This window comes from Prionailurus viverrinus, chromosome C1, assembly GCF_022837055.1.
Source record: "Prionailurus viverrinus isolate Anna chromosome C1, UM_Priviv_1.0, whole genome shotgun sequence".
Classification (NCBI taxonomy): Eukaryota; Metazoa; Chordata; class Mammalia; order Carnivora; family Felidae; genus Prionailurus; species Prionailurus viverrinus.
Window position 1 is genome coordinate 40111728 of NC_062568.1, and position 24236 is coordinate 40135963.

The 24236-nt window shown below is 36.0% G+C and overlaps 1 protein-coding gene across 2 annotated transcripts in view; it reads right to left on the reverse strand.

The window, feature by feature from the left end:
* Window positions 1-24236, reverse strand: part of ANKAR (ankyrin and armadillo repeat containing) — a 76705-nt gene that overhangs the window by 16216 nt on the left and 36253 nt on the right. For both annotated transcript variants that reach the window (XM_047870275.1, XM_047870276.1), the window contains 7 exons: window positions 22683-22924; window positions 17944-18112; window positions 11600-11841; window positions 11277-11430; window positions 11031-11192; window positions 5682-5788; window positions 3681-3803 (listed from right to left, as the gene is read on the reverse strand). In XM_047870275.1, the coding sequence (XP_047726231.1) occupies window positions 3681-3803; window positions 5682-5788; window positions 11031-11192; window positions 11277-11430; window positions 11600-11841; window positions 17944-18112; window positions 22683-22924 (1199 nt within the window). The remainder of the gene's footprint in view (window positions 1-3680; window positions 3804-5681; window positions 5789-11030; window positions 11193-11276; window positions 11431-11599; window positions 11842-17943; window positions 18113-22682; window positions 22925-24236) is intronic.

A 24236-nucleotide genomic window follows, 5' to 3' on the forward strand; every position in this document is an offset into this window, starting at 1 on the left:
TTGCTGGGGGAAGGCTTTCCTTTATCACAAAGTTTGAGAAGCACCACTAGAATAGTGGGTGACTGAGAGTTGAAAGGTCATAAAATTTCAAATTTCATAAAATTTCAAAAAGAAAAATTTTGATGTATCCAGGACAGAAGAGATTTGTTTATTGGCTCTCTAAGCGTTAAAATTTCCACCTTTCACCTGTATCAAGAGATGCAGCAGGGCATTATATCATAATCAAGGGGTCTATCCACTAAGAAGACCTAACAATTGTAAACATTTATCCACCAAATGTGGAAGCACCCAAATATATAAATCAATTAATCACAATCACAAAGAAATTCATCAATAGTAATACCATAATAGTAGGAGATTTCAACACCCCACTCACAGCAATGGACAGATATCTAATCAAAAAATCAACAAGGAAACAATGGCTTTGAATGACACACTGGACCAGAAGGACTTAACATATATTCAGAACATTTCCTCCTAAAGCAGCAGAATATACATTCTTCTCCAGTGCACATGGAACGTTCTCCAGAATAGACCATATACTGGGACACAAATCAGCCCTAAGTAAGTACAAAAAGATCGAGATCATACCATGCATATTTTCAGACCACACCCCTATGAAACTCGAAATAAACCACAAGAAAAAATTTGGAAAGGTAACAAATACTTGGAGACTGAAGAGCATCCTACTAAAGAATGAATGGGCTAACCAAGCAGTTAAAGAGGAAATTAGAAAGTATATGGAAGTCAATGAAAATGATAACACCACAACCTAAAACCTCTGGGATGCAGCAAAGGTCATAAGAGGAAAGTATATAGCAATCCAGACCCTACTAAAGAAGGAAGAAAGATCTCTGATACACAACCTAACCTTACACCTTAAGGAGCTGGGAAAAGAACAGCAAATAAAGCCCCAAACCAGCAGAAGACAGGAAATAACAAAGATTAGAGCAGAAATTAATGCTATTGAAACAAATAAACAACAACAACAAAAAAACCAGTAGAACAGATCAATGAAATCAGAAGCTGGTTCTTTAAAAGAATTAAAATTGATAAACCATTAGCCAGTTTGATCAAAAAGAAAAAAGAAAGGATCCAAATGAATAAAACCAAGAATGAAAGAGGAGAGATCACAACCAACACAGCAGAAATAAAAACAATAATAAAAGAATATTGTAAGCAATTATATGCCAATAAAATGGGTAATCTGGAAGAAATGGACAAATTCCTAGAAACATATACACTACAAAAACTGAAACAGGAAGAAATAGAAAATTTGAACAGACCCATAACCAGTAAGCAAATCGAATTAGTAACCAAAAATCTGACAAAAAACAAGAGTCCAGGGCCAGATGGCTTTCCAGGGGAATTCTACCAAACATTTAAGGAAGAGTTAACACCTATTCTCTTGAAGGTGTTCTAAAAAATAGAAATGGAAGGAAAACTTCCAAACTCTATGAAGCCAGCATTACCTTGATTCCAAAACCAGACAGAGACCCCACTAAAAAGGAGAACTATAGACCCATTTCCCTGATGAACATGGATGAAAAATCCTCAACAAGATATTAGCCAACTGACTCCAAAAATACATTAACAAAATTATTCACCACGACCAGGTGGGATTTATACCTGGGATGCAGGGCTCGTTCAATATCTGCAAAACAATTAAAGTGATTCATCACATCAATAAAAGAAAGGACAAGAACCATATGATCCTCTCAATAGATGCAGAAAAAGCATTTGACAAAATACAGCAGCCTTTCTTGATAAAAACCCTCAAGAAAGTAGGGATAGAAGGAACATACCTCGAGATCATAAATGCCATATATGAATGACCCAATGCTGATATCCTTAATGGGGAAAAACTGAGAGCTTTCCCCCTAAGGTCAGGAAGGGATGTCCATTCTCATCACTGTTATTCAACATAGTATTGGAAGTCTTAGCCTCTGCAACCAGACAACACAAATAAAAAGGCATCCAGATCGGCCAGGAGGAGGTCAAACTTTCAGTCTTTGCAGATGACATGATACTCTATATGAAAAACCCAAAAGATTACACCAAAAAACTGCTAGAACTGATTCATGAATTCAGCCAAGTTGCAGGATATAAAATCAACGCACAGAAATCAGTTGCATTCCTATACACTAACAATGAAGTGACAGAGAAATCAAGGAATCAATCCCATTTACAGTTGCACAAAAAAAAACCATAAAATACCTAGGAATAAATCTAACCAAAATCTATATGCTGAAAACTATAGAAAACTTATGAAAGAAATTGAAGGAGACACAAAAAAAATGGAAAAAAATTCCATGCTCCTGGATAGGAAGAACAAATATTGTTAAAATGTCAATACTACCCAAAGCAATCTACATATTCAATGTAATGCCTATCAAAATAACACCAGCATTCTTCACAGAGCTAGAACAAATAATCCTAAAATTTGTATGGAACCACAAAAGACCCCGAATAGCCAAAGCAATCTTGAAAAAGAAAACCAAAGCAGGAGGCATCACAATCCCAGACTTCAAGCTATACTACAAAGCTGCAATCATCAAGACAGTATGGTACTGGCACAAGAACAGACACTCAGATCAATGGAACAGAATAGAGAACCCAGAAATGGACCAACAAATGAATGGCCAACTAATCTTTGACAAAGCAGGAAATAATATCCAATGGAATAAAGACAGTCTCTTCAGCAAGTGGTACTGGGAAAACTGGACAGCAACATGCAGAAGAATGAACCTGGACCTCTTTCTTACACCATACATAAAAATAAACCCGAAGTGATTGAAAAACCTCAATATAAGACAGGAAGCCATTAAAATCCTAGAGGAGAAAGCAGGCAAAAACCTTTTTGATCTTGGCCATACCAACTTCTTACTCAACATGTCTCCAGAGGCAAGGGAAACAAAAGCAAAAATGAACTACTATGACCTCATCAAAATAAAAAGCTTCTGCACAACAAGGAAACAATCAGCAAAACTGAAAGGCAACCGACAGAATGGGAGAGGATATTTGTAAATGACATATCAGATAAAGGGTTAGTATCCAAAATCTATAAAGAACGTATCAAACTCAACACCCAAAAAACAAATAATCCGGTGAAGAAATTTGAATGGAATGGAATTGGATGGAATTGGAGAGTATTATGCTGAGTGAAATTAGTCAGTCAGAGAAAGACAAAAATCATATGACTTCACTCATATGAGGTCTTTAAGAGACAAAACAGATGAACATAAGGGAAGGGAAACAAAAATAACATAAAAACAGGGAGGGGTACAAAACATAAGAGACTCATAAATATGTAGAACAAACTGAGGGTTACAGGAGGGGTTGTGGGAGGGGAGATGGGCTAAATGGGTAAGGGGCACTAAGGAATCTACTCCTGAAAATCATTGTTGCACTATATGCTAATTTGGATGTAAATTTTTAAAAATAAAATATAAATAAATAAATAAATAAATAGAAAAAAATTGCTACCTTTCAAAGATGAAATAAGTCAACTATGAAAAATATGGAATGATATTATTTCATTATTACAAACTAATGATCTACCAAAGAGATTTTACATTTCTTATGTAATATATTTAAATATTGCGGTGCAAAAGACATAATTTGAGGATATGGTCTAAAAACCATTCTACATGAGCTTTAACATTTTGTAAAGGCATTACCTTATCTTGTGAGTGAAGAAGATGAAGGACATCGGCATACTTAAATCCTTCATTTTCTTGTAATTCATTCTGTAACAGATCATTCCCTAGGACAATGCATGCCAAGGAAAATGCCACTTCAACCTAAGTATGTAGAAATTAGTTTATTTTTCACTCATGGTTTATCAAATGACATATTTCATTATACAAACATTTATATGGGATATACTAATTCAACTGTGTAATTCATTGATTCCAATTCTCCAATAATAGAGTGGCATTTACAATGTCCGAAGCAATGTCCCTAGCAATTTTTAACAGCTGGGAAAATATCCTTCCTAAGTGTGCCATCACCAACACAAAACTCCATTTGAGAGGTGGGGGGAGCAACCAGAGCCAGCAGGAAATGTGAGGAGGTATTATCTTAAGTGCATAGTTGTATCCTTTCCACATCTAAAAAAGAATTTTTTTTTTTTTTTAAATCCTGGCCTGGAATAAAAAACTGTTTTGAACTACTTGTTAGCTGTTGACCATTGAATTCTAAGGCTTCAATGGAAGGCCTATCAATTAAGGAAAAAATTCCCAAGACTGGGAAGTAGTCCTGAAGAATAGTTTTGCTTTAGTTCCAGGGTCATTTAATTCACATTCTGAAGCCTTTTAGGAGGATGTAAATGAACTTTGTTTATTTTCGGGACTCAAGTTTTTTAAGATTACAGTATGCACTTCTATGAAAAATGTTATGAATTTGAACAGCATGCTTATTATTTCAAAAGTATTTTGTTTACTATAGCATCTTATTTGAAGAAAAGTATTGAAATGTATTGATGTTATGTTTTTAACAAGTTGAAGAACTCATTGAAAGCATATACTGAAATATGGATGGACACAATAAAAGTAAACTGTTTAAAACATGAAAATGCACGTTTTAAAATAAAAATGTATTTTTATGTGGCAAATTCCATGGTCTTATGAAATTTATTTGTACTTTGAAAGTCAGTGTAGTTTTTCATATAATTCAAGCCAAAAAATTGCAAGAATATGCTCCTTCCTTCTGTTTCCCTAATCAACTCCTATAATAGAATAATCTCTTTCATAACCAGAAAAGCTGCATAACTTCTAACATCTTTTCTGATAACACATTCCTTAAAAGAAATAATTCTGTATTTGCTTACATATTTCTGTTGTCTCATTTCCAGCAGAACTCATACCTAATTTTGAAGAGAAAATGTATTTTTTGTTGTTATAATTTCCTGCCTGGCCAACTCTAGATGTCATAAATCTCCAAAGGATTTGAATATATGCGAATATCATTTTATTAAAGGCAGTTCAGGGGCACCTGGGTGGCGCAGTCGGTTAAGCGTCAGACTTCAGCCAGGTCACGATCTTGCGGTTCGTGAGTTTGAGCCCTGCGTCAGGCTCTGGGCTGATGGCTCAGAGCCTGGAGCCTGTTTCCAATTCTGTGTCTCCCTCTCTCTCTGCCCCTCCCCCGTTCATGCTCTGTCTCTCTCTGTCCCAAAAATAAATAAACATTGAAAAAAAAAAATTTTAAAGGCAGTTCACTAGAAGTAAATAGAAGAGTGAATGACTCTTAAACAACTTGTAAGATATTTGTAATGTCCACGTTGGTAGAGGTAGGGCTGTTTTGATGGTTAACATTGACAGGAATCACTTAAATTTGAGAATTTTTGCTACATAAATCACATATCCTCATTATCCCCACCCAGTTTTAGCAATCAATATCTGAGGAAGTAGGGAAGAAATTCTGTGAATAACCAAATATCTGAGGAATAAAATTTTGATGAGTAAGGACACAAGACTTAATTATTTGAAAATTTAATATTTTAATAAAATTTATCTTTACTACTATATTTATAAAGCAACTCTTTTATTTTAAACTTTTAGGATAGGTTACATTTTTCTGGTATACTTGTGAACTTGCATGAAGATACAGTTTATTCTCAGAAAGTCATATTTCTGTTAATTTTTACTGTATCAGAAAAAATATTAAAAACATTTATATACCTTAATGTTAGGAGAAGGGTGATTTCTCAGTAAATGAATAAGTACTGGAAAGGCATTTTCCTCTACAACAAATTGTTGACTGATTGGATTACTTGTATGGGCAACACCTATAAGAACATACATGTCAATAAGATAATATTTCTTTCTATCTTAGAAATGGTAAAGTCAAAAATAGCTTGGTGTATTTGGCTGATAAAGTGTTCTAGCATAATATGGTTAATAAGTTACAAAAGGAGATGCTGTGTCAACACTATTTTACCTGAATTAATTTTTTTTTTTTAAGTAGGCACCACACCCTGCATGGAGCCCAATGTGGGACTCAGACTTATAACCCTGAGATCAAGACCTGAGCCGAGATCAAGAGTTGGATGCTTAATGGACTGAGCCACCCAGGTGCCCCCTGAATTAATTTTTTAAAAGGCAGAATGAATAAACATGGAAAAATTACTATTAGAAGTGTGGATGTTTTTCTAATAGTCACAAAACAAAGAAATAAGAATGCTAGACTATCAAGGAATAAGAGTATAATAGCTATCACTTTTTGAAGATTTTTATTTGCAAAGTACTTTACAGGTGCTATTGTATTCCATAAAAAATTATTTTTATAAAAATGACTGGAGTAAATCACCTGGTTAAAAATTCTAGATTCCTTAAATACACATACTAAAAAGATAACCTTACTGTCTCCTTTTATAACATAATACTTTAAATTGTAGGCCTAATTTCAATTTAAAAGTCATCTCTGTCTAGTGAACATGTATAAATAATTGTAATTCTTTTATTTTGCCTTCAAAAATCACAACACATACACTGAGGGTTTATATACTTAAATATAAATACAAGATCAGACCTATCTCTGAACAATGAAGGAAGTCACCTACTTAATATCATCTGGGGAAGTTTGAAGGAACTGCAGGTAATAGAAAGAGCAAAGAACATGTTTGTTTCCTTGTCCCTAGTCCCCCACTGACCATCTAGGAATATACACAGACACTGATTACATGAATATTCTTCCTTCCTTCCTTCCTTCCTTCCTTCCTTCCTCTCTCTCCCTCCCTCCCTCCCTCCCTCCCTCCCTCCCTCCCTGTCTGTCTTTCTTTCTTTCTCTCTCTCTCTCTCTCTCTTTCTTTCTTTCTTTTAGAGAGACAGAGCCCACTTGTGAGCAGAGTAGGGGGGAAGGTAGAGGGAGGGAAAGAGGGTGAGAGAGAGAGAGAATCTTAAGCAGATTTCCCACCCAGCATGGCGCCTGATGCAGGGCTAGATCTCATAACCCTGAGATCATGACCTGAGCCGAAACCAAGAGTCAGACACTTAACTGACTTAGCCACCCAGGGGCCCCACATGAATATTCTTGATTCAGCTGACAGATATTGAATGCCTAATGTACCAGGAATTGAGGTAGGAATTAGGACTAAAAAGAGAAATTAGAATGTCTGCCCCCAAGGAGTTTATAGGGGAAGCAACTATATATATGCGGTGAGTGCTTTAACAGAGGTATAGAAAAATACACTGGAATCAAGAAAGGGATTGCTCACTTTCGAGTAGGTGGAAAAGGAGTAAGCAGGGAGGTTTCCCAGGGTTAAGGTGCTGTAGGTAGGTCCCCTCAGAATGAATAGCTTTAATAATAATGATTATGATAAGATGATGGTGGTGTGAAAAGAAGAATACCTTCAAATCTTTGAATTTTCACATGTTAATAATGAGATGAAACTCCATTAGGTTGGGAAAAGAACCACTATAAGAAGTAAGCTGAACAATTCTCACAGCTCACACAGGGCTAAGAATGGTTTGTGCTCTATGGCCAGAGTTCAGATACGTCATAACTCAAGGGATTATACAAGGAATTGAGTCCTTGGAACTATATCATCCTAATGGTGGAGTTAAGTTAGTTCCAAAGTAAAGGCTACTCTAGACTTGTGCTAACAAAGCTTGAAAGCTAGCTGAAAAAGGATCAAACTGATCCCAAGTAAGATAATCACATGCCAGAACAGAACCTAACTGTTTACAGGAAGACCATAAAATCCAGCATCTATCAGTTTACAACTCACAATGTCCAGCATTCAATCAAAGTTTATTATGCATGATTTAAAAATAATACCTAAGATAAAATGTGTACAAAAGCTGTGTATTGGAAACTAGGAATCATTGCTGATATATATTAAAGAAGACCTAAGCAAGTAGAGAGATACGCTGTGTTTATGGATTGGGAGACTTTGAAACAACTTTGAAAAAGAATAGCAAAGTTGAAGGACTTATACTTCCTGCTTTCCAGATTTACTGTAAACTTCCAATAATTAAGACAGTGAGTGAGTATAGCATAAAGATAGACAAATATGTAAATAGAATGGAATAAAAAGTCCAGAAATAGACCCACAAAAATTCAGTGGAGGAAAAGATAATCTTTTCAATAAATGGGCTAAAGCAATTGGATAGCCATATGCAAAAAAAAAAATAGTAAATGTCAGCCATATGCAAAAATTAACTTATACGGATCATACATCTAAACATAGAGGAAAACAGAAAGCCTTTATGATCTTGAGTTTGGCAGAGGTTTCTTAGAACACAAAACTTATGAACTAAAAAATTTTAAATATCAATAAACTGGACTTAATCAAAATTAAAAACTTTTGCTCTTCAAAGGACCCTGTTACAGGGGCACCTGTGTGACTCAGTTGGTTAAGCGTCTGATTTCAGCTCAGGTAATGATCTCGCAGTTCATGAGTTTGAGCCCTTGCTTCAGGCTCTCTGCTGTTAGTGCTGTCAGTGCAGAGCCCGCTTCTGATCCTCTGTCTCCCTTGCTCTCTGCCCTTCCCCCATCTCACATATGCTCTTTCTCTCTCTCTCTCAAAAATAAACATTAAAAAAAATAAAAAAATAAAAAGACCCTGTCCCAAAAATAGAAGGACCCACCCAGACTGGGAAAAATATATGCTAAACCTACATCTAACAGAGGATTTGTATCTAGAATATATAAGAAATGCTTACAACTCAATAAGACATCACAATTTTTAAAATGGGCAAGATATCTGAACAGACACTTTACCAAAAAGGATATACAAATGGCAAATGAGCACATGAAAAGATGTTCTGCATCACTAATCAGGGAAATGCAAGTTAAAACCGCAATGAGATTTACTGCACACCCACTAAGTACAATGGCTAAAATTCTAATACTAAGTGATGGCGAGTATGTGAAGCTCCTGGATTCTCACACACTGCTAGGAGGAATGCAAAGTTAAAACACAATGTTGAAAAACCATCTGGCAGTTTCTCTAAAAGTTAAACAAACACCTCCCATATGATCCAGCAATCCTACTTTTAGGTGTTTACCCCCCAAAAATGAAAATATTTGTGTCTGTACAAAAACTTATACACAAATGTTCATAGCAGTTTTATTTACAATAGCAAGAAACTGTAAACAATCTAAATGTCCATCAGAGGCTGCATGGATAAACAAATCACAGAATATCCATTTGTATTATTCAGGATTTTCCAGAAAAACAGAACCAACAAGATATGTATGTAGGTAGGTAGGTAGGTAGGTAATAAGTATGTATATCATAAGGCATAAAATTATCCATCATACCATACAATGGAATACTACTCAGCATTATAAAAGTGAACTATTGGTATACAAAATAATATGCATAAATATCAAAATAACTGTTGAGTGAAAGAAGCAAGAAAAAAAGTATACCTGTATATCCATCTACATAAAATTCTAGAAAATACAAACTAATCTATAATGATAGAAAACAGATCAGTGGTTCTCTGGGAATGGGAGTATAAAGAGGGAGGGATTACAAAGGCACACAATGAAACCATTGGGGGTGATGGTTATGTTCATTTATTTGATTGTGGTGATGGATATACAGCTGAAAGCATATGTCAAAATTCATCAAATTGTACAGTTTAATGTATTTTTAAAGTTTATTTATTTATTTTGAGACAGAGAGCATGCACAGGGGAAGGGCAGAGAGAGGGAAAAAGAGAGAATCCTAAGCAGTCTCTGTGCTGACAGCACAGAGCCTGATGTGGGACTCAATCTCACAAATTGTGAGATCATGACCTGAGTCAAAATTAAGAGTCAGACGCTTAACTAACTGAGCCACCCAGACACCCCCAGTTGAATGTATTTTTATATTTTATGCTATTATATATTTTATTTAAATATTTTATTGTATGTAAATTATGTCAATATTTAAACACCCACATTTAAATTTTTCTAGAAGTAGGAAAATATGGTCCATAATCAAGAAAAAAAATCAACCAATAGAAAGAGACCCAGAGATGATATAGATGCTAGAACTAGTTACAGAGAAGTTAAAACAGCCATTTTAAATATATTACATATGTTCAAGACCATAGAAGAAAACATGAACATGATAAGGAAGAAAAAAGAAGGTGTGTGTGTGTGTATAACCAGTCTAAACTAGTAAATTTGAAATGAGTTTTCTTCTGTAGTTCTACTGGAGAATCCTTTGTCGATGGCAAATGTAGACAGCTTTGAAGTGAACTAATGAGAAGCAATTGCACATGCGCGCACACACACAAGGTATCTTTGTATATATGTTATCATCTATTAAAATTTTAGAAAGATCTATAATGTATACCAGAGGTTTGGACTGAAAAAAGGCACATTATTTTGTCTGACTGATTGCCTTGGAGTTTAATGAATTTCTGCAAGGTAGTTTTTTCAAGTGAGGAGAAACAAATCTTTTTGGAACCAATTCCTACATGCTTCATTCAGCTAGACTATTTTTTGAGGAAATATAATCAACTAGAAAAAAAAGGGGGCTTTTTTCTTATCTATAAGAAACAGTCTACAGTCAGCCCCACACATTCATGAAGGTCAGCAAAGAACCCAAATTTTTTATTTTTGGTTGATCAACCACTGACAGCACTTTTACAAATATTCCAAAAGGTTAACTCCTTTGCAATGAAAGGAACTAGACCTACTGGCCACTTTATAAAGAAAGAATCATTATGGAAAAAGACTGGAATTGAAAAATGTGCCCCAACGTTAAAAATCCATATAAAACATACAGTTCTTGAGATTCAAAAGAAGAAATATTTTTCTCTTACACTCAAAAAAAAAAAAAATGAGATTCTTTTAACTTAAAATAGCCAAGGATCATTGTCCTCATTACCCTTTATGACCAGAGTTAAAGGGAAAAATGGATATAAAATTATTAATTATACCACTTTTACTCATTAAGGTCTTGGAGAAATAAAAAAAAATGGTAATCCTTGAATACATTAAATATGATTTAGGGCTCTATCAATGGGAACAGAGAGGAAGGGAAGAATCTTATTGATATTTTAAAAATTGAGGAAATAATTACAAACCAATACAAATGGACCCCACTGCTCTGATGACACTCAGAAGTGTGCCTTCAGCTATTTTATTGATCCTTAGTAAGCGAACCAATGGTGCAATTCCATTTCCTTCACATATTTGATTTTGATGCATCCTGCTGTCCTTACTTAGAGCTATGACTGCTTCACCTCCTGGTAAAGAAAAGCAAGAAATATGTCCAACACTTCAGTGTGCTGCTTTACATTGTGCAAATGGATGCATAGAAAAGAACTCACCAACATACTGCATTTTAGCTGATGGTGACAAAAGCATATTTATTATAAAGTTGTATCCAATCTGTTCTGCCATATACTTCTGTTGTTTCAGGGTTTGTCCTGCCAAGGCCCAAAGGGCTACAGCTCCTTGTTCCTTAACATCTATTTGAAATGCCTATTAAAAAAATATATTCCATTCTTTCAATGAGCATCGATTGAACAGTGTAGGAATTTTTTATAAAATGTTTATTCTAGAATTGGTTTTAGTTTTCTTTTCACTTCACAAAATTCAATATTGAATACTTTGTCTAAGAAAAATGACAAGTAATCATAAAAATTCCTACCTTGAGGAGTTCTAAAAGATATTTACTTAATGATTTTTCCAGAAATTCTCTCTGTATACATGGGTTGTAACTCGCCAGTGATTCCACAGCCATTGCACCCTTCACTTGGACACTAAGGTGTTTCCGCTTAAAAAGGGCCACCAGAGGAGGGATGGCTCCCTCTGAAGCCATAGCGTTCTGAACTTCCCTGTTGTCACGTGCCACCTCAGCAATCGTTGCAGAAGATACAGCCTTCAACACATCTTCAAATCAATCCAAGGAACAGTTAAATAAATCTTTTAAAAATATTTTAAAAATGCAACTTATCATTGGATTCTCATATTATAGAATCAAACTTATAGAGTGTGTAAAAATTTAGAAAATAAAGAAAAATAGAAATAAAACCACCCTGATTCTCACCACCCAAACACAAATATTTTGTTTATCTCATTAACTTTTATTTTTTTAAAAAAAGCCTACTTATTTGTTCTGAGAGAGAGAGAGAGAGAGCAGGGGAGGGGCAGAGAGAGAGAAAAGTCCAAGCAGGCTCTGTGCTAAGAGCACAGAGCCTGATATGGGGATCGAACTCACAAACCCTGAGATCATGACCTGAGCAGAGTTCAAGAGTTGGACGCTTAACCAACTGAGCCACCCAGGTGCCCTATTCTCATTCACTTTTTAAGTGAAAAGACATATTTAAATAATGTTCTGGACGTATTTTATATAGTTGTACTATAAGCACAATACCCTGCATTTGAATTTACAAGTAAAACATTTTCCCATTTTTTATGAACATCATTGTCTCCCAAATATTCATTAATGAATGTATTACATTTCCTTAGCCATTCACATTTTTTTAAGTTTATTTATTTATTTTGAGAGAGAACAAGTGTGAATGGGAGAGGGGCAGAGGGAAAGGAAGAGAGACAATCCCAAGCAGGCTCATGACTGATAGCACATGGCTCAGTCTTATGAACCATGAACCAAAATCAAGAGCCAGACACCTAACTGACTGAGCCACACTGAGTGGTAGGAAAACCTCACATTAAAAAAAAAAAAAAATACATGGTGTTTCCAACTTTTCACTGTTTTAAACAATGTTTAGGAGAAATGTTGGCACATAAGGTATTTTTCCTTCCTGTTTCTTCCCTTAGTATAGTGTCCCAGGAATTCCTGGAGTAATTTAATATATCACATTAAATTACTTTCCAAAATTGACCATTGCATCTTAGCCTTTCATAATCAGAGTATGAGTGTTTCAATGTTGCTGTATCTTTTTAAATATAGATATTATCATTAAGAATAAATAACATAAATTTAGCTAATTTGATAGGCAAAAAAGTGTATCTCCTATTTCATATTTTTGGTTACTGGTGAGACTACACAATTTCATATATGCTTTTTAACCAGTTGTACTTGTTCTCTTTAAAACTTACAGGAAAGTTTCAAGAATAAATCTGAGAACTCTCTCAAGATTTAGCAACAATTGATAGACATCCATCATTTTTTTTAACTTTTTTTTTTACTTTCTGTCACAGTATGATGTTTCAGACTCACAAATTCCTGCTCTGCTCTACCCCTGAAATAAACCATTTTTCCAAGAAGTTCTGGTTCCTTTTAATTAGGAATGGTACTTAGAAATCAAGATTTGAGTACTAGATATGTTCATTGCTACTTAAGTATCATTTCTTCTAGACTCCTACTAGACAAGATTAGGAAAATGTATGTATTTCCAACGTTCCAATTCCAATCCAACCTCACAGGATTCTTTATTGCCTTCCTACATTCTTACAGTTCTTTTCACAGTGAGAACCCAAAACTATCAACATATTTATTCACATGTTCATTTCTACAATACTTTTAATACTTTAACAGTTCAGAGCTGTTTCATCCATATCACTATGAAATACAAATCCACTAAGAAGAATTCAAGATATGTTTGCGGTTTTTTTTTTATTACCCTAGACTGAGGCTATATAGTGAAGTGCTATGTCAAAATTCACTTGTATTCATTTTTTCTTCTTTTAAAATCTTTATGTCATCCATTTGAAATACAGTTGATTCTGTTTGGTTTCAATTTTAGTTTCCCCCTGGTAGCCTTATAGATCCTGTGTGTGTGTGTGTGTGTGTGTGTGTGTGTGTGTGTTTTAATATGTAAGACATATGTTTCAAAAAGTCAAAAAATGTACAGAAGTCATTTTTGTATCCACACAGGCAGACTCAATCCAGCATTTGTTCTTTCATAGACTATTTGGGTTAGTTTTCTCTCTCTAGTAAGCCCTTATTGTTCATATCAATTTATATATATCACTTATATCAAATATACTAACTTTTTGCTATGAATATTTTCATCATTCAGTCATTTGTTTTTTCAGCAAATACTTTATTGAGGAGCTACTATATGCCAGGCACTGTCCTAGGCACTGGGAAACAGTGATGAACCAACATGACAAAAGTTCTTGATCTTGTGGAGTAAGCCAAAAGCCAGAAGTATGAAATAGCAATAGGTTCCATACTACTTTAGAGTAAAATAAGACAGGAAGGGAGTGATAGGAAGATCATTTCCATTTGGAGTTGGAAGGTTAGAAGGACTTATAGACTATGATAGAAAGTTGAACTTTATCCTAGGTGACAAAGAGCTAGGGAATGACTTAAAGGAAAGTAAAGAGGGACAGGTGGCTCAGTCAGTCAGTTAAGTGTCAGACTCTTGGTTTCAGCTCAGCTCATCTTACAGTTTCATGAGTTCGAGCCCCATATCAGGCTCTGTGCTGATGATGTGGAGCCTGCTTAGGATTCTCTGTGTTCCTCTCTCTCTCTGCCCCTCCCCTACTCATGCTGTCTCTCAAAATAAATAAATAAACTTTAAAAAAAATAAAGGAGGGAAAAGATATGATCAATTTGCATTTTACATACATCACTCTAGTAACACTTGGAATGTTGTTAAGCCCAATAGGTTAATAAAATTAAGAGAATGTGGGGGGACCATTCTTTCTCTTACCCCTTACTGCTATGCCAGTTCAAAAAGTGGAAATTACTTCTCTCACATCCCACTCAGGCATGTTACTCATTTCCCCCATAAAAGGAATAGTGAGTTACATAATTTCTTAATTTGGAAAATGAGTCATTGCAAATGCATACCTTGGGTTCTTTTGGGCACTGTTTTTATTTGTTTGCTATTTTCTCAGCAAGCAATAAGGCTGAAGTTTTGATCTCTATTTGATTCCTGTGTTTATTATCAATTCTTCTAAAGGAAGAAGGGCTGTCTTAGCTCCTCAATAATCCAAACTAGCTCTAAAGCTCAGAGAGGTCAGGGATTTGGAAACAGGACTAGAAAGAATAGATTCTAACCATAACAAAATTCTGAAGAGTAAATAGAATTGCTTGAGAGAATGTGCTGTGTGAAAAAAGAAAAGAAAAAAGGAAAGGAAAGGAAAAGGAAAAGCAGCAAACCAAGAACAGATGCCCAAGGAACTCCCAACTTTAACAGTTAGGTGCAAGAAGAGGTGCCTGGGTGGCTCGTTAAGTGTCCAACTTTGGCTCAAGTCACGATCTCATGAATTCGTGGGCTCAAGCCCCCCGTCTGGCTCTGTGCTGACAGCTTGGAGCCTGGAGCCTGCTTCAGATTCTCTGTCTCCCTCTCTCTCTGCCCCACCCCCCCACCCCTGCTCGTGCTCTGTCTCCCTCAAAAATAATAAGTAAACATTTTAAAAATGTTTAAAAAAAAGAGGTGCAAGAAGCTTAATGGTAGAGACAATCTTTATCTAAAACTCTTGCAAACAGAATTCCGAAATTTTCAGATTTTAGAAGATAATGAGTGCGTATATTATGTATTACATAACATCCAGGAGAGTCTGGAGAAAACATTTCTGCAGTGAAATGTGTGAATAATCATTCTAAGAAGGATGAGGTGTTCTTTAAGTTTTGCTCAGATAGTTGGCAGTTGAAGAGTATTTTGTATACTTTCTGTTACATATTTCAATTGCCATGGTGGCCTCATGACACAGAACAGGAAAACTGTGTGCCACAGAAAAGATGAAATCTGACACATTGTAGGAATGAGAATATGCATGCAGGCACACACATATGTGGAAGAGTGTGAAATAAGCAGCTAAAGATGGGTGAAGCAAAGGCTTAAAACAAACCAAACTCAGCAAAGGTTGAGGAACTCCTGGAGGTAGGGGTCAAGACTAAGGAGATGTTAATGAATCCATAGTCTCAAGAAACTGCATGTGACTCTGCTTTGGGGCCATTTTACTTTTTTTTTTTTTATATAATTTTTTTTTTCAACATTTATTTATTTTGGGGACAGAGAGAGACAGCATGAACGGGGGAGGGGCAGAGAGAGAGGGAGACACAGATACTGAAACAGGCTCCAGGCTCTGAGCCATCAGCCCAGAGCCTGACGCGGGGCTCGAACTCACGGACCACGAGATCGTGACCTGGCTGAAGTCGGACGCTTAACCGACTGCGCCACCCAGGCGCCCCAGGGGCCATTTTACTTTAATGCATGAGATCTTAGAGTGGTTAAGAATGTTTAAGAGGATATTGGAATTAACAAAATTCCTCTGTGATCTCCTACAACTTACCAAACCAGCTAACAGTCAGGAGAATTACTTGTTGAAACACTGAAATTATAAATGAAGTACTTACAAACAAAGAGAAAAAAATAATTTCCTTTTTTTTCCCAAAAATTATCTTCCTTGGAATGAGGAGATAATATAGATTATAGTGTAGGATGAATTACTTTCATTTAGATAAGGCAAGAGCACCAAAAGAAACAATTTCAACAATTTATTTCTATAGGTTTCTTTCATGAATGTATTTATTATTCATTCAAATTCTCTCTACAGTTTGTGCTTTGTTCTAGCATCTGGGGTTGGGAAGATGAAAAAGGATAGGGAAAAAGTAGTCCCTGTATTTAAATTTTAGGTGATAAAACAAAGAATAAACTAAAGAGTAATTATAAACAAGTAGAAATTCTATGGCTAAAATATGCATAAAAGCTGGCTCTCTTTAATGCTATTCTTTTTTAAATTGAAGTATAATTGACATACCATGTTATATTAGTTGCAGATGTACAACATAGTGCATAGTGATTGGATGATTCTATGCATAATCTCTAATGCTATTCTTAAAAATGATAAAGTAGAGCATAGTTACTGATGGAGGGCAAGCTGATGACCTTAGGAATTTGTGATGAAGGGAAAGGACTTTCAAATGATTTCCCTATATGAGAGAGGTTCTTAGAAGATGATAATTCCTTAACTTTGAAGCTCTAAAGTAAAAGAAAGTCTTCTGCAACAACCCCTTTATCCATAACCTTGTATTACATATCAACCAACGTATTTTGTTTCTGTATTTACTCCTAGAGAACTAGACCAGAAAGATGATAAACTAAGCAGGAAGACAAACGGGCAAGCTTGGCAGACAGTCTCTCCTTTGCTGTCCTGTCTGCCACTCCTTTATGGTGTATTCAATAAACTTTTTTTAAAAGAGCTCTTTAAAGTTTATTTATTTTGAGAGAGACAGAGAGAGAGACACAGAGAGAGAGCAAGTGGGGAAGTGGCAGAGAGAGAGGGAGAGACAGAATCCCAAGCAGGCTCGGCACTGTCCGCACAGAGCCCCATGTGGGGCTCAAACTCACACACTGCGATTATGACCTGAGCCAAGATCAAGAGTCAGATGCTTAACCAGCTAAGCCACCCAGGCTCCCCAATAAGCTCTATTTCCTTTTTAAAAAAAAGGACAAGCTTTTCCCCAATTTTTATCCCCTCAAATTTGGGGAAAACCATGGATTTGAAGCTTACCCTGTTATGTGTATGCTCACTGGGATGAGATAATACTTATGGAACCTAAGAGATCATTTGCAGTACCTGCAAGAGTACCTGCAGTACATCATAGCCTGTGATGTTCTTAGAACTGATATGTACTTCAGAGTCTGATAATTAGCTTAAAGACGTGATGACTTTGAATTTTGATACCAATATCTCACAGAAAACCTGAAGTTTTTGTTGTAACTTATAAAACGTTCCAATGATCAATATATGTATTATTCATACAAGGAGTCATCTACTCAAGTCCCTGGGCATATTAACTGCATGATTTTCATTATTTATGCCAGTATTTCCATTTATAGAGAAATCCAGTTAAACTTTTTTTTTTAATAAAAACTATACCTTTGAGAGTCAATTCCTTTTATAAATTGGTGTTTGAATTTGAGTGTTTGAGATGTTTAGTTTATATTATATATGTCTAGATGCACTCTAAGATAACAGGACATGTCTTCATATAAGGCAAGTCCAACCTGTATTTGCTTCACTCAGTATATCCAGCCACTTAAAAATAATATAGAAATCGAGGCTCACCTGAATCTGAACTCAGAAATGTGATAAGATATTGGATGCCTTTATGGTCTCTCACTGCTCTTTGATTTTGTTCATTTCCCATACATAATACCCGTATACAGTTCATTACATTTACTAGCACATTTTCTGTGTTTAACTTCAAGAGACTTATCAGAGCTGGGATTCCATTCTAAAGATAAGGAAACAAAAAATTAATTACAATAGAATTATTTAAGATTTATGCAATCTTTATTTAAAAATGTAAGTCTAATGGCGCCTGGGTGGCGCAGTCGGTTAAGCGTCCGACTTCAGCCAGGTCACGATCTCGCGGTCAGGGAGTTCGAGCCCCGCGTCAGGCTCTGGGCTGATGGCTCAGAGCCTGGAGCCTGTTTCCGATTCTGTGTCTCCCTCTCTCTCTGCCCCTCCCCCGTTCATGCTCTGTCTCTCGCTGTCCCAAAAATAAATAAACGTTGAAAAAAAAAATTTTTTTTAATGTAAGTCTATAATCTTTCTTGCTATAAATATATGCTTACATAGGAGAGAATGGTTGCCCATAAACAAATGTCTCTACTGGCATGTCACATTAAATGACAGTTAACTCTGAGCATAAAATAGTGTCCTTTACAGCAAAATAAGTTAAGGCTACAAGTTCACTGTAACATTTAATAAATGTCTAAAAAGTAAAGCAATTGAGTAAAATCAATTAAATACACGGCCAATCTGGAAATATTTGCCATTGCAAACACCGTACTGGTAATTGGTAATTATATTTGTGCAACACAAAATATTTTTAAATATAAATTCCTAATTTTAAATGGAGTAAAGGTGGCATTTCTCTCTACTAACAGAAATAATGCAAGAATACTAAGGAAGATAAACAGAAATGTAACCTCATTTTCAATAAAGTTAGGAGACATCTGTAATATTGAGCCACAATAAGTTCGTGTGAATTACCAGCAAGAATTAGAGAGATCTCCCATGGCCACTGTCCATAGGAAATGCTGGCAGACCACAGTTGTCCAAAATGAGTGCCTTTACCTTGAGGGGCAGAAAAAGAAATACACAATTCCCTGTCTGAAATAATAGGAATGGGTATATACAGGATGGAAGCAGGCTCTTTCCTGGGTCAATTTGGCATAATGTTTCAAAAATGAAGGAAGGCAAGGATTGACAAGGAATCATACTGACAAGATATGTTTGGAAGAAGTAGACTCTCGGTGAGGTAAAAAGGAAGAGATGGATTCCGCATTGTGGAGGAAATAGAATCTTACATTGTGAGGTACTATGCACCAGTCTCTGTTGGCTTAGGGAAAAGTAACACTGAAAGAACCCATGCGTACAACTCTGTGGCATAAGTCATATGCTTGCTAGCCTAGAACTGGACCCTTTCCCACATATACTTCCTGCAAGTAGCAGGACGAGAAAGAACTTACCTAATTCAAAGATGAGTAATGATCAAAACAGAACTAGAACAGCATCTGTCCAAATATATTTAAGAACAAAAGTAGAAAATTTTACAACAAATGGTTAATGTTCATCAAAAATACATTTCCACAAAAATAGATGAGATTTTAACTTAAAGTGGTACATTATTATCAATGAAAAAAATTAATGAAACAATCACTTCTATAAAACAAGAGTGCACAGGAGATACATCAGAGCTCAGGGAAGATATTTTTGAAATAGGGGAGAAGAAATGAGAGCTGGAAAAGCTCAGGAAAGATGTGGAGAAATATAAAGCCAAATTGTAATCCACACAAAACTAAACAATGCTGAAAAACATAGCAAGGGACAAGGACAGGATTAAGGAAAAAAATGAAATAAAATGAAACAATGAGTGGAAAAGGACGACAGAAAAAATGATAGCTATGTAAGGCAGGAAAAGGTAATATGCAAATAATTAGTGTTCCCAAAGAGAGCTGGTCATTTAATTCAGGCAAATAAATGCAATGGTCAGTATTTGACTTTCACCTTACAATAGCTTTGACACTATTGATCATTCTTTCCTCTTTGAAACACTTTCTTCATTTGGCTGATACAGATTCTTCAGGTTTCCTCCTACCTTGTTGGCCATTCCTTCTTAGTCTCCTTTGAGGTCCCTCCATATCTTTCAACTTTCCCACAGATCCTGGTGAACTTAACTTTCAAAATATAATACAGAATGTAGGGGCAATTGGGTGGCTCAGTTGGTTGGGCGTCCGACTTTGGCTCAAGTCATGATTTCACAGCTCTTGGGTTCAAGCCCCGCATTGGGATCTGTGCTGACAGCTCAGAGCCTGGAGCCTGCTTCAGATTCTGTGTCTCTCTCTCTCTCTCTCTCTGCCCCTCCCTTGCTCACACTCTGTCTCTCTCTCTCTCTCAAAAATAAATAAACATTAAAAAATATATAATACAGAATGTGATCACTTCTCACCATTTTCACTATTATTACCCTGGTTCAAGACACCTTTATCTGTCATCTGGATTACAATAATAGCTTTGAATTAGTCTTGACACATCCACTCTTGCCCACCTATTTCAATAGAGGGTAGATCTAAATCTCTTCATGGAACTTCCCAGAACAAAATCATTCAATGGCTTAACATACTCAGAGCAAAAGCAAGGTGTCTGACAGTTGCCCCCACAACCGTGATGTGGCCCACCATTACCCAACCCAGCTGAGCATCTCCTGTATCTCTCCCCTCAGCTACTTTTGGTTTCTTGTTGCTCCTTGAACATACCAGGCACATTCCAACTTCCATTTACCTTGCACCTGTTTCCTCAGCCTAGAATACTCTTTCCAGCAGAAAAACATGACACACTTTCTCATCTACTTTAAGTCTGCACTCAAATGCAAATACTTATTGAAGTATTTTTCACCACGCTCCCCTCTCCCCTTTCTCTGTTTTATTGCCCCCCTTACCACTTATTTTCACCTAACATATATGTTTGTTTTATTTGCTTTGCTCATGGTCTTGCTACTCCCAAGTAGAATACAATTTCCATGAAACTGGGGTTTTATTTGTTTTGTTCACTGTTATAACCCCAACATCTAGAATAGAATCTGCCATCTAATAAACTTACAAAAAGTCCTTGTGTGAATGGACTAAAAGAATATTACAGAAAAAAAATACTTAAAGATATGAATTCAGGAAAGCATTCTAAAAATAAAAGAAGATGAATATACATGTTGAAAAGTTATACCAAGTCCCAGGAAATACAGGTAATGAATGCTGACATGTAAATCCTGCACTTTAAAGATAAAAAGAGAAGGAAAACACTGACCACACAATAGATTAAAGTTAAAAAGATAGTAATAACAAACTATGACAGAACTAAGGTTAAACATGTCATGTCAATGAGTATAAATGAGCTCAATACATACACTCAACACAAAGTGAGTGGCAAAGCATAACCTAAATATGCTGATTCAAGGGACACATTTATCTCAATTCTGGGTAATTATTAGATTAACCGGAGATTATAAATTCTAAATAAGTAAAGACTAACTCTAGAGGTGAGTCTGGGTGTCTATATTTCCAATATATTTCCCAAAGATAACAAACCAACCAACACGAAATGACTCAGAAAAGTTAAAAAGGATGGGCAGAGCCAAATTAAACATGAGAGTGCAAAGGAAACATCACAAACATAATTCTGGACAATATAGGGTTCAGGGAAAAAGTATTACACTCGACAAAAAAGGTACATTCTATGATGCTAAATAATTCAATCCATGGTGAAGAAGCATCTACTGAAGAAAACAATAAAAATAATCTTATAAATATCTCATAAAAGATCTTAAATCAAGCATAAGCAGACACAATATAGTGGGTTTCATTTGAGGAAATGCAGCATGGCAAAGATTGCTTGGTGTTCACAAAAAATAACTTTCTGGTACAGTTGGACTGCATTTTCCAGCCAGGACAGAAATAGCCAAAGTGGTAGCATTTCTTGTAATACCCTCTCATAAACAAAAAGAAGCAACCACACCCTAGAGCTAAGTAGGCCCTTGTCCTGCCTTCTGTGTTATCTCGGGTGATCATTTCTGTTGAGAAACAGTCCTCCCTGGGCCTCTTGCATTCCTACCCATGTTGGAGCGTATCAAGACTATGCCAGCTCTTTCACCTAGGCCAAGCCTCAGGATTTTTATGTAGCTGGTAACCTTGAAAGGCGTGGTGATAACATTTCCCTTTAGACAAACAACAGGTTTGCTTACTGGTTGCTACCAAAGTGATAGGTTTCTCAGGCTCAAGGTTGTTCAGGTACATCAAAAACCCAATGTGTGGATAGCATCCATTGGGGCCTACTGTGTTGCTTGGGAGAAAGGGAGAGGGGACCCGGATACCTCTGCTGAAGCTCATGTCCTTTGCTGGGCTTGCTCTGGTACTATCTTGTTCTTGTTTACTTTTAGCACTCATGGGATTGTGGCAAGTTTGTTCTTTGCCATCTTCTTTGAGATTGGATTTCTTCCCTGGGAATTTCACCACTGCATAATAAATGGGTATGTACCTTTCTAGCTTCTTTTTTTTTTTTTAATTTTTTTGATGTTTGTTTATTTTTGAGAGACAGAGGGACAGAGCACAGGCAGGGAAGGAGCAGAGAGAGAAGGAGACACAGAACAGAAGCAGGCTGCAGACTCTGAGCTGTCAGCACAGAGCCCGACACAGGGCTGGAACTCACAAACCATGAGATCATGAACTGAGCCAAAGTCAGATGCTTAACCGACTGAGACACCCAGGGAATGTCAGTCAAAACTATATTCTATGAAAAGAACTTACACATGTGGCAATAACATCCTTGTTTTCAAGTTGAGCAATGTCATATAAAATGACAGCACAGCGAGAATGTAGTTCAGGTTCATCAGAAACCAGTAGGTTGATCAGAGCTGGAATGCCTCCCGCCTCTACTATAGCATGCACTATGTTTGCATGTGTTGAGATATTACTCAATAACCCAACTGTTTTGCACTGTAATTTTATTTTGGAACATTTTAATAGATTAATTAAGGCAGGAATGGTACCTGCAATAAAGAAATCAAGAAAAAGCATGAATTATTTGTAACCATTTATAGTTAATTTATCATAAGATTTAAATAATGGCTGTGGTCATCGCCATACGAACAATTAGCAAATAATTCTATAACATGTTTATAAAATTATAATTTGAAACCATATGAATTCACCTGTCTGTCTTTTCCATAATTCAAGCAGCTTTCATGTTCACACGTCTGATTTTCACACAGCACACAAGCCTATTATTTCATGTTGGTAACACTAAGCCACCTTGGAACCATGGATTTTCAGCTTCAAATGATAGATGAATAAATTCTTTGAGCCACCACATGATACAGTTCAGTTTTGGATATTTCTTTAAATTTGTGTGGCAGCATTTGTAGAATTATTTGAGCATTTTATTACATTTTACCTATAGTTTTTACAAGCAACTGAAAAACAAAAAGTGCTGAATCTAGTAAAAAGCAACCTTAGCTTCATTAATTATAATTGGTTCAAGGATGGAAATCACTGGGCATGGTGAAAAAAGAAAATTGGCTTCAGTCGGATGTTTGTTATATCAGTTCACTGTGAAAGAAAAGAGCACACTCTGGAGACACAAGAAATGTTGGAAAATATAACCGTATAATCAGGGCTTTATTTATTTATCTACCTGAAATGATACCTCCCTCACGACTTATTTATCTATGGTTTCCCTTTTGGACACAGATTTTTGTACATGTTTTTAGGAATACTAAAGGTTAGTTTTAGGGTACTACTTGTAATTTTTTTATACATTTATTTATTCATTCAACAAATATTTATGGAGCATCTTATGTATGCCCAATATCCACATTAGAGTAGTGGATACCATATTAGACAATGAAGATAGAACGTTTCTATCATTTCAGAAAGTTATACTGGAAAGTGCTATTCTCAAAACAACCAAATGAGGTAGGAATCATTTGATTAACAAGGAAATTAGGGTTATAGAGGGCGAGCAATTAACTTAAATTCTAAATGCAGAGCTAGTGACAAACCCAGGGTTGACACAAAAACTGCTATTTTTTTTAAATTTTTTTTTCAATATTTATTTATTTTTGGGACAGAGAGAGACAGAGCATGAACGGGGGAGGGGCAGAGAGAGGGAGACACAGAATCGGAACCAGGCTCCAGGCTCTGAGCCATCAGCCCAGAGCCTGACGCGGGGCTCGAACTCACGGACCGTGAGATCGTGACCTGGCTGAAGTCGGAGGCTTAACCGACTGCGCCACCCAGGCGCCCCCAAAACTGCTATTTTTTAAAGTTTTTATCTGAATTCCAGTTAGTTAATATACAGTG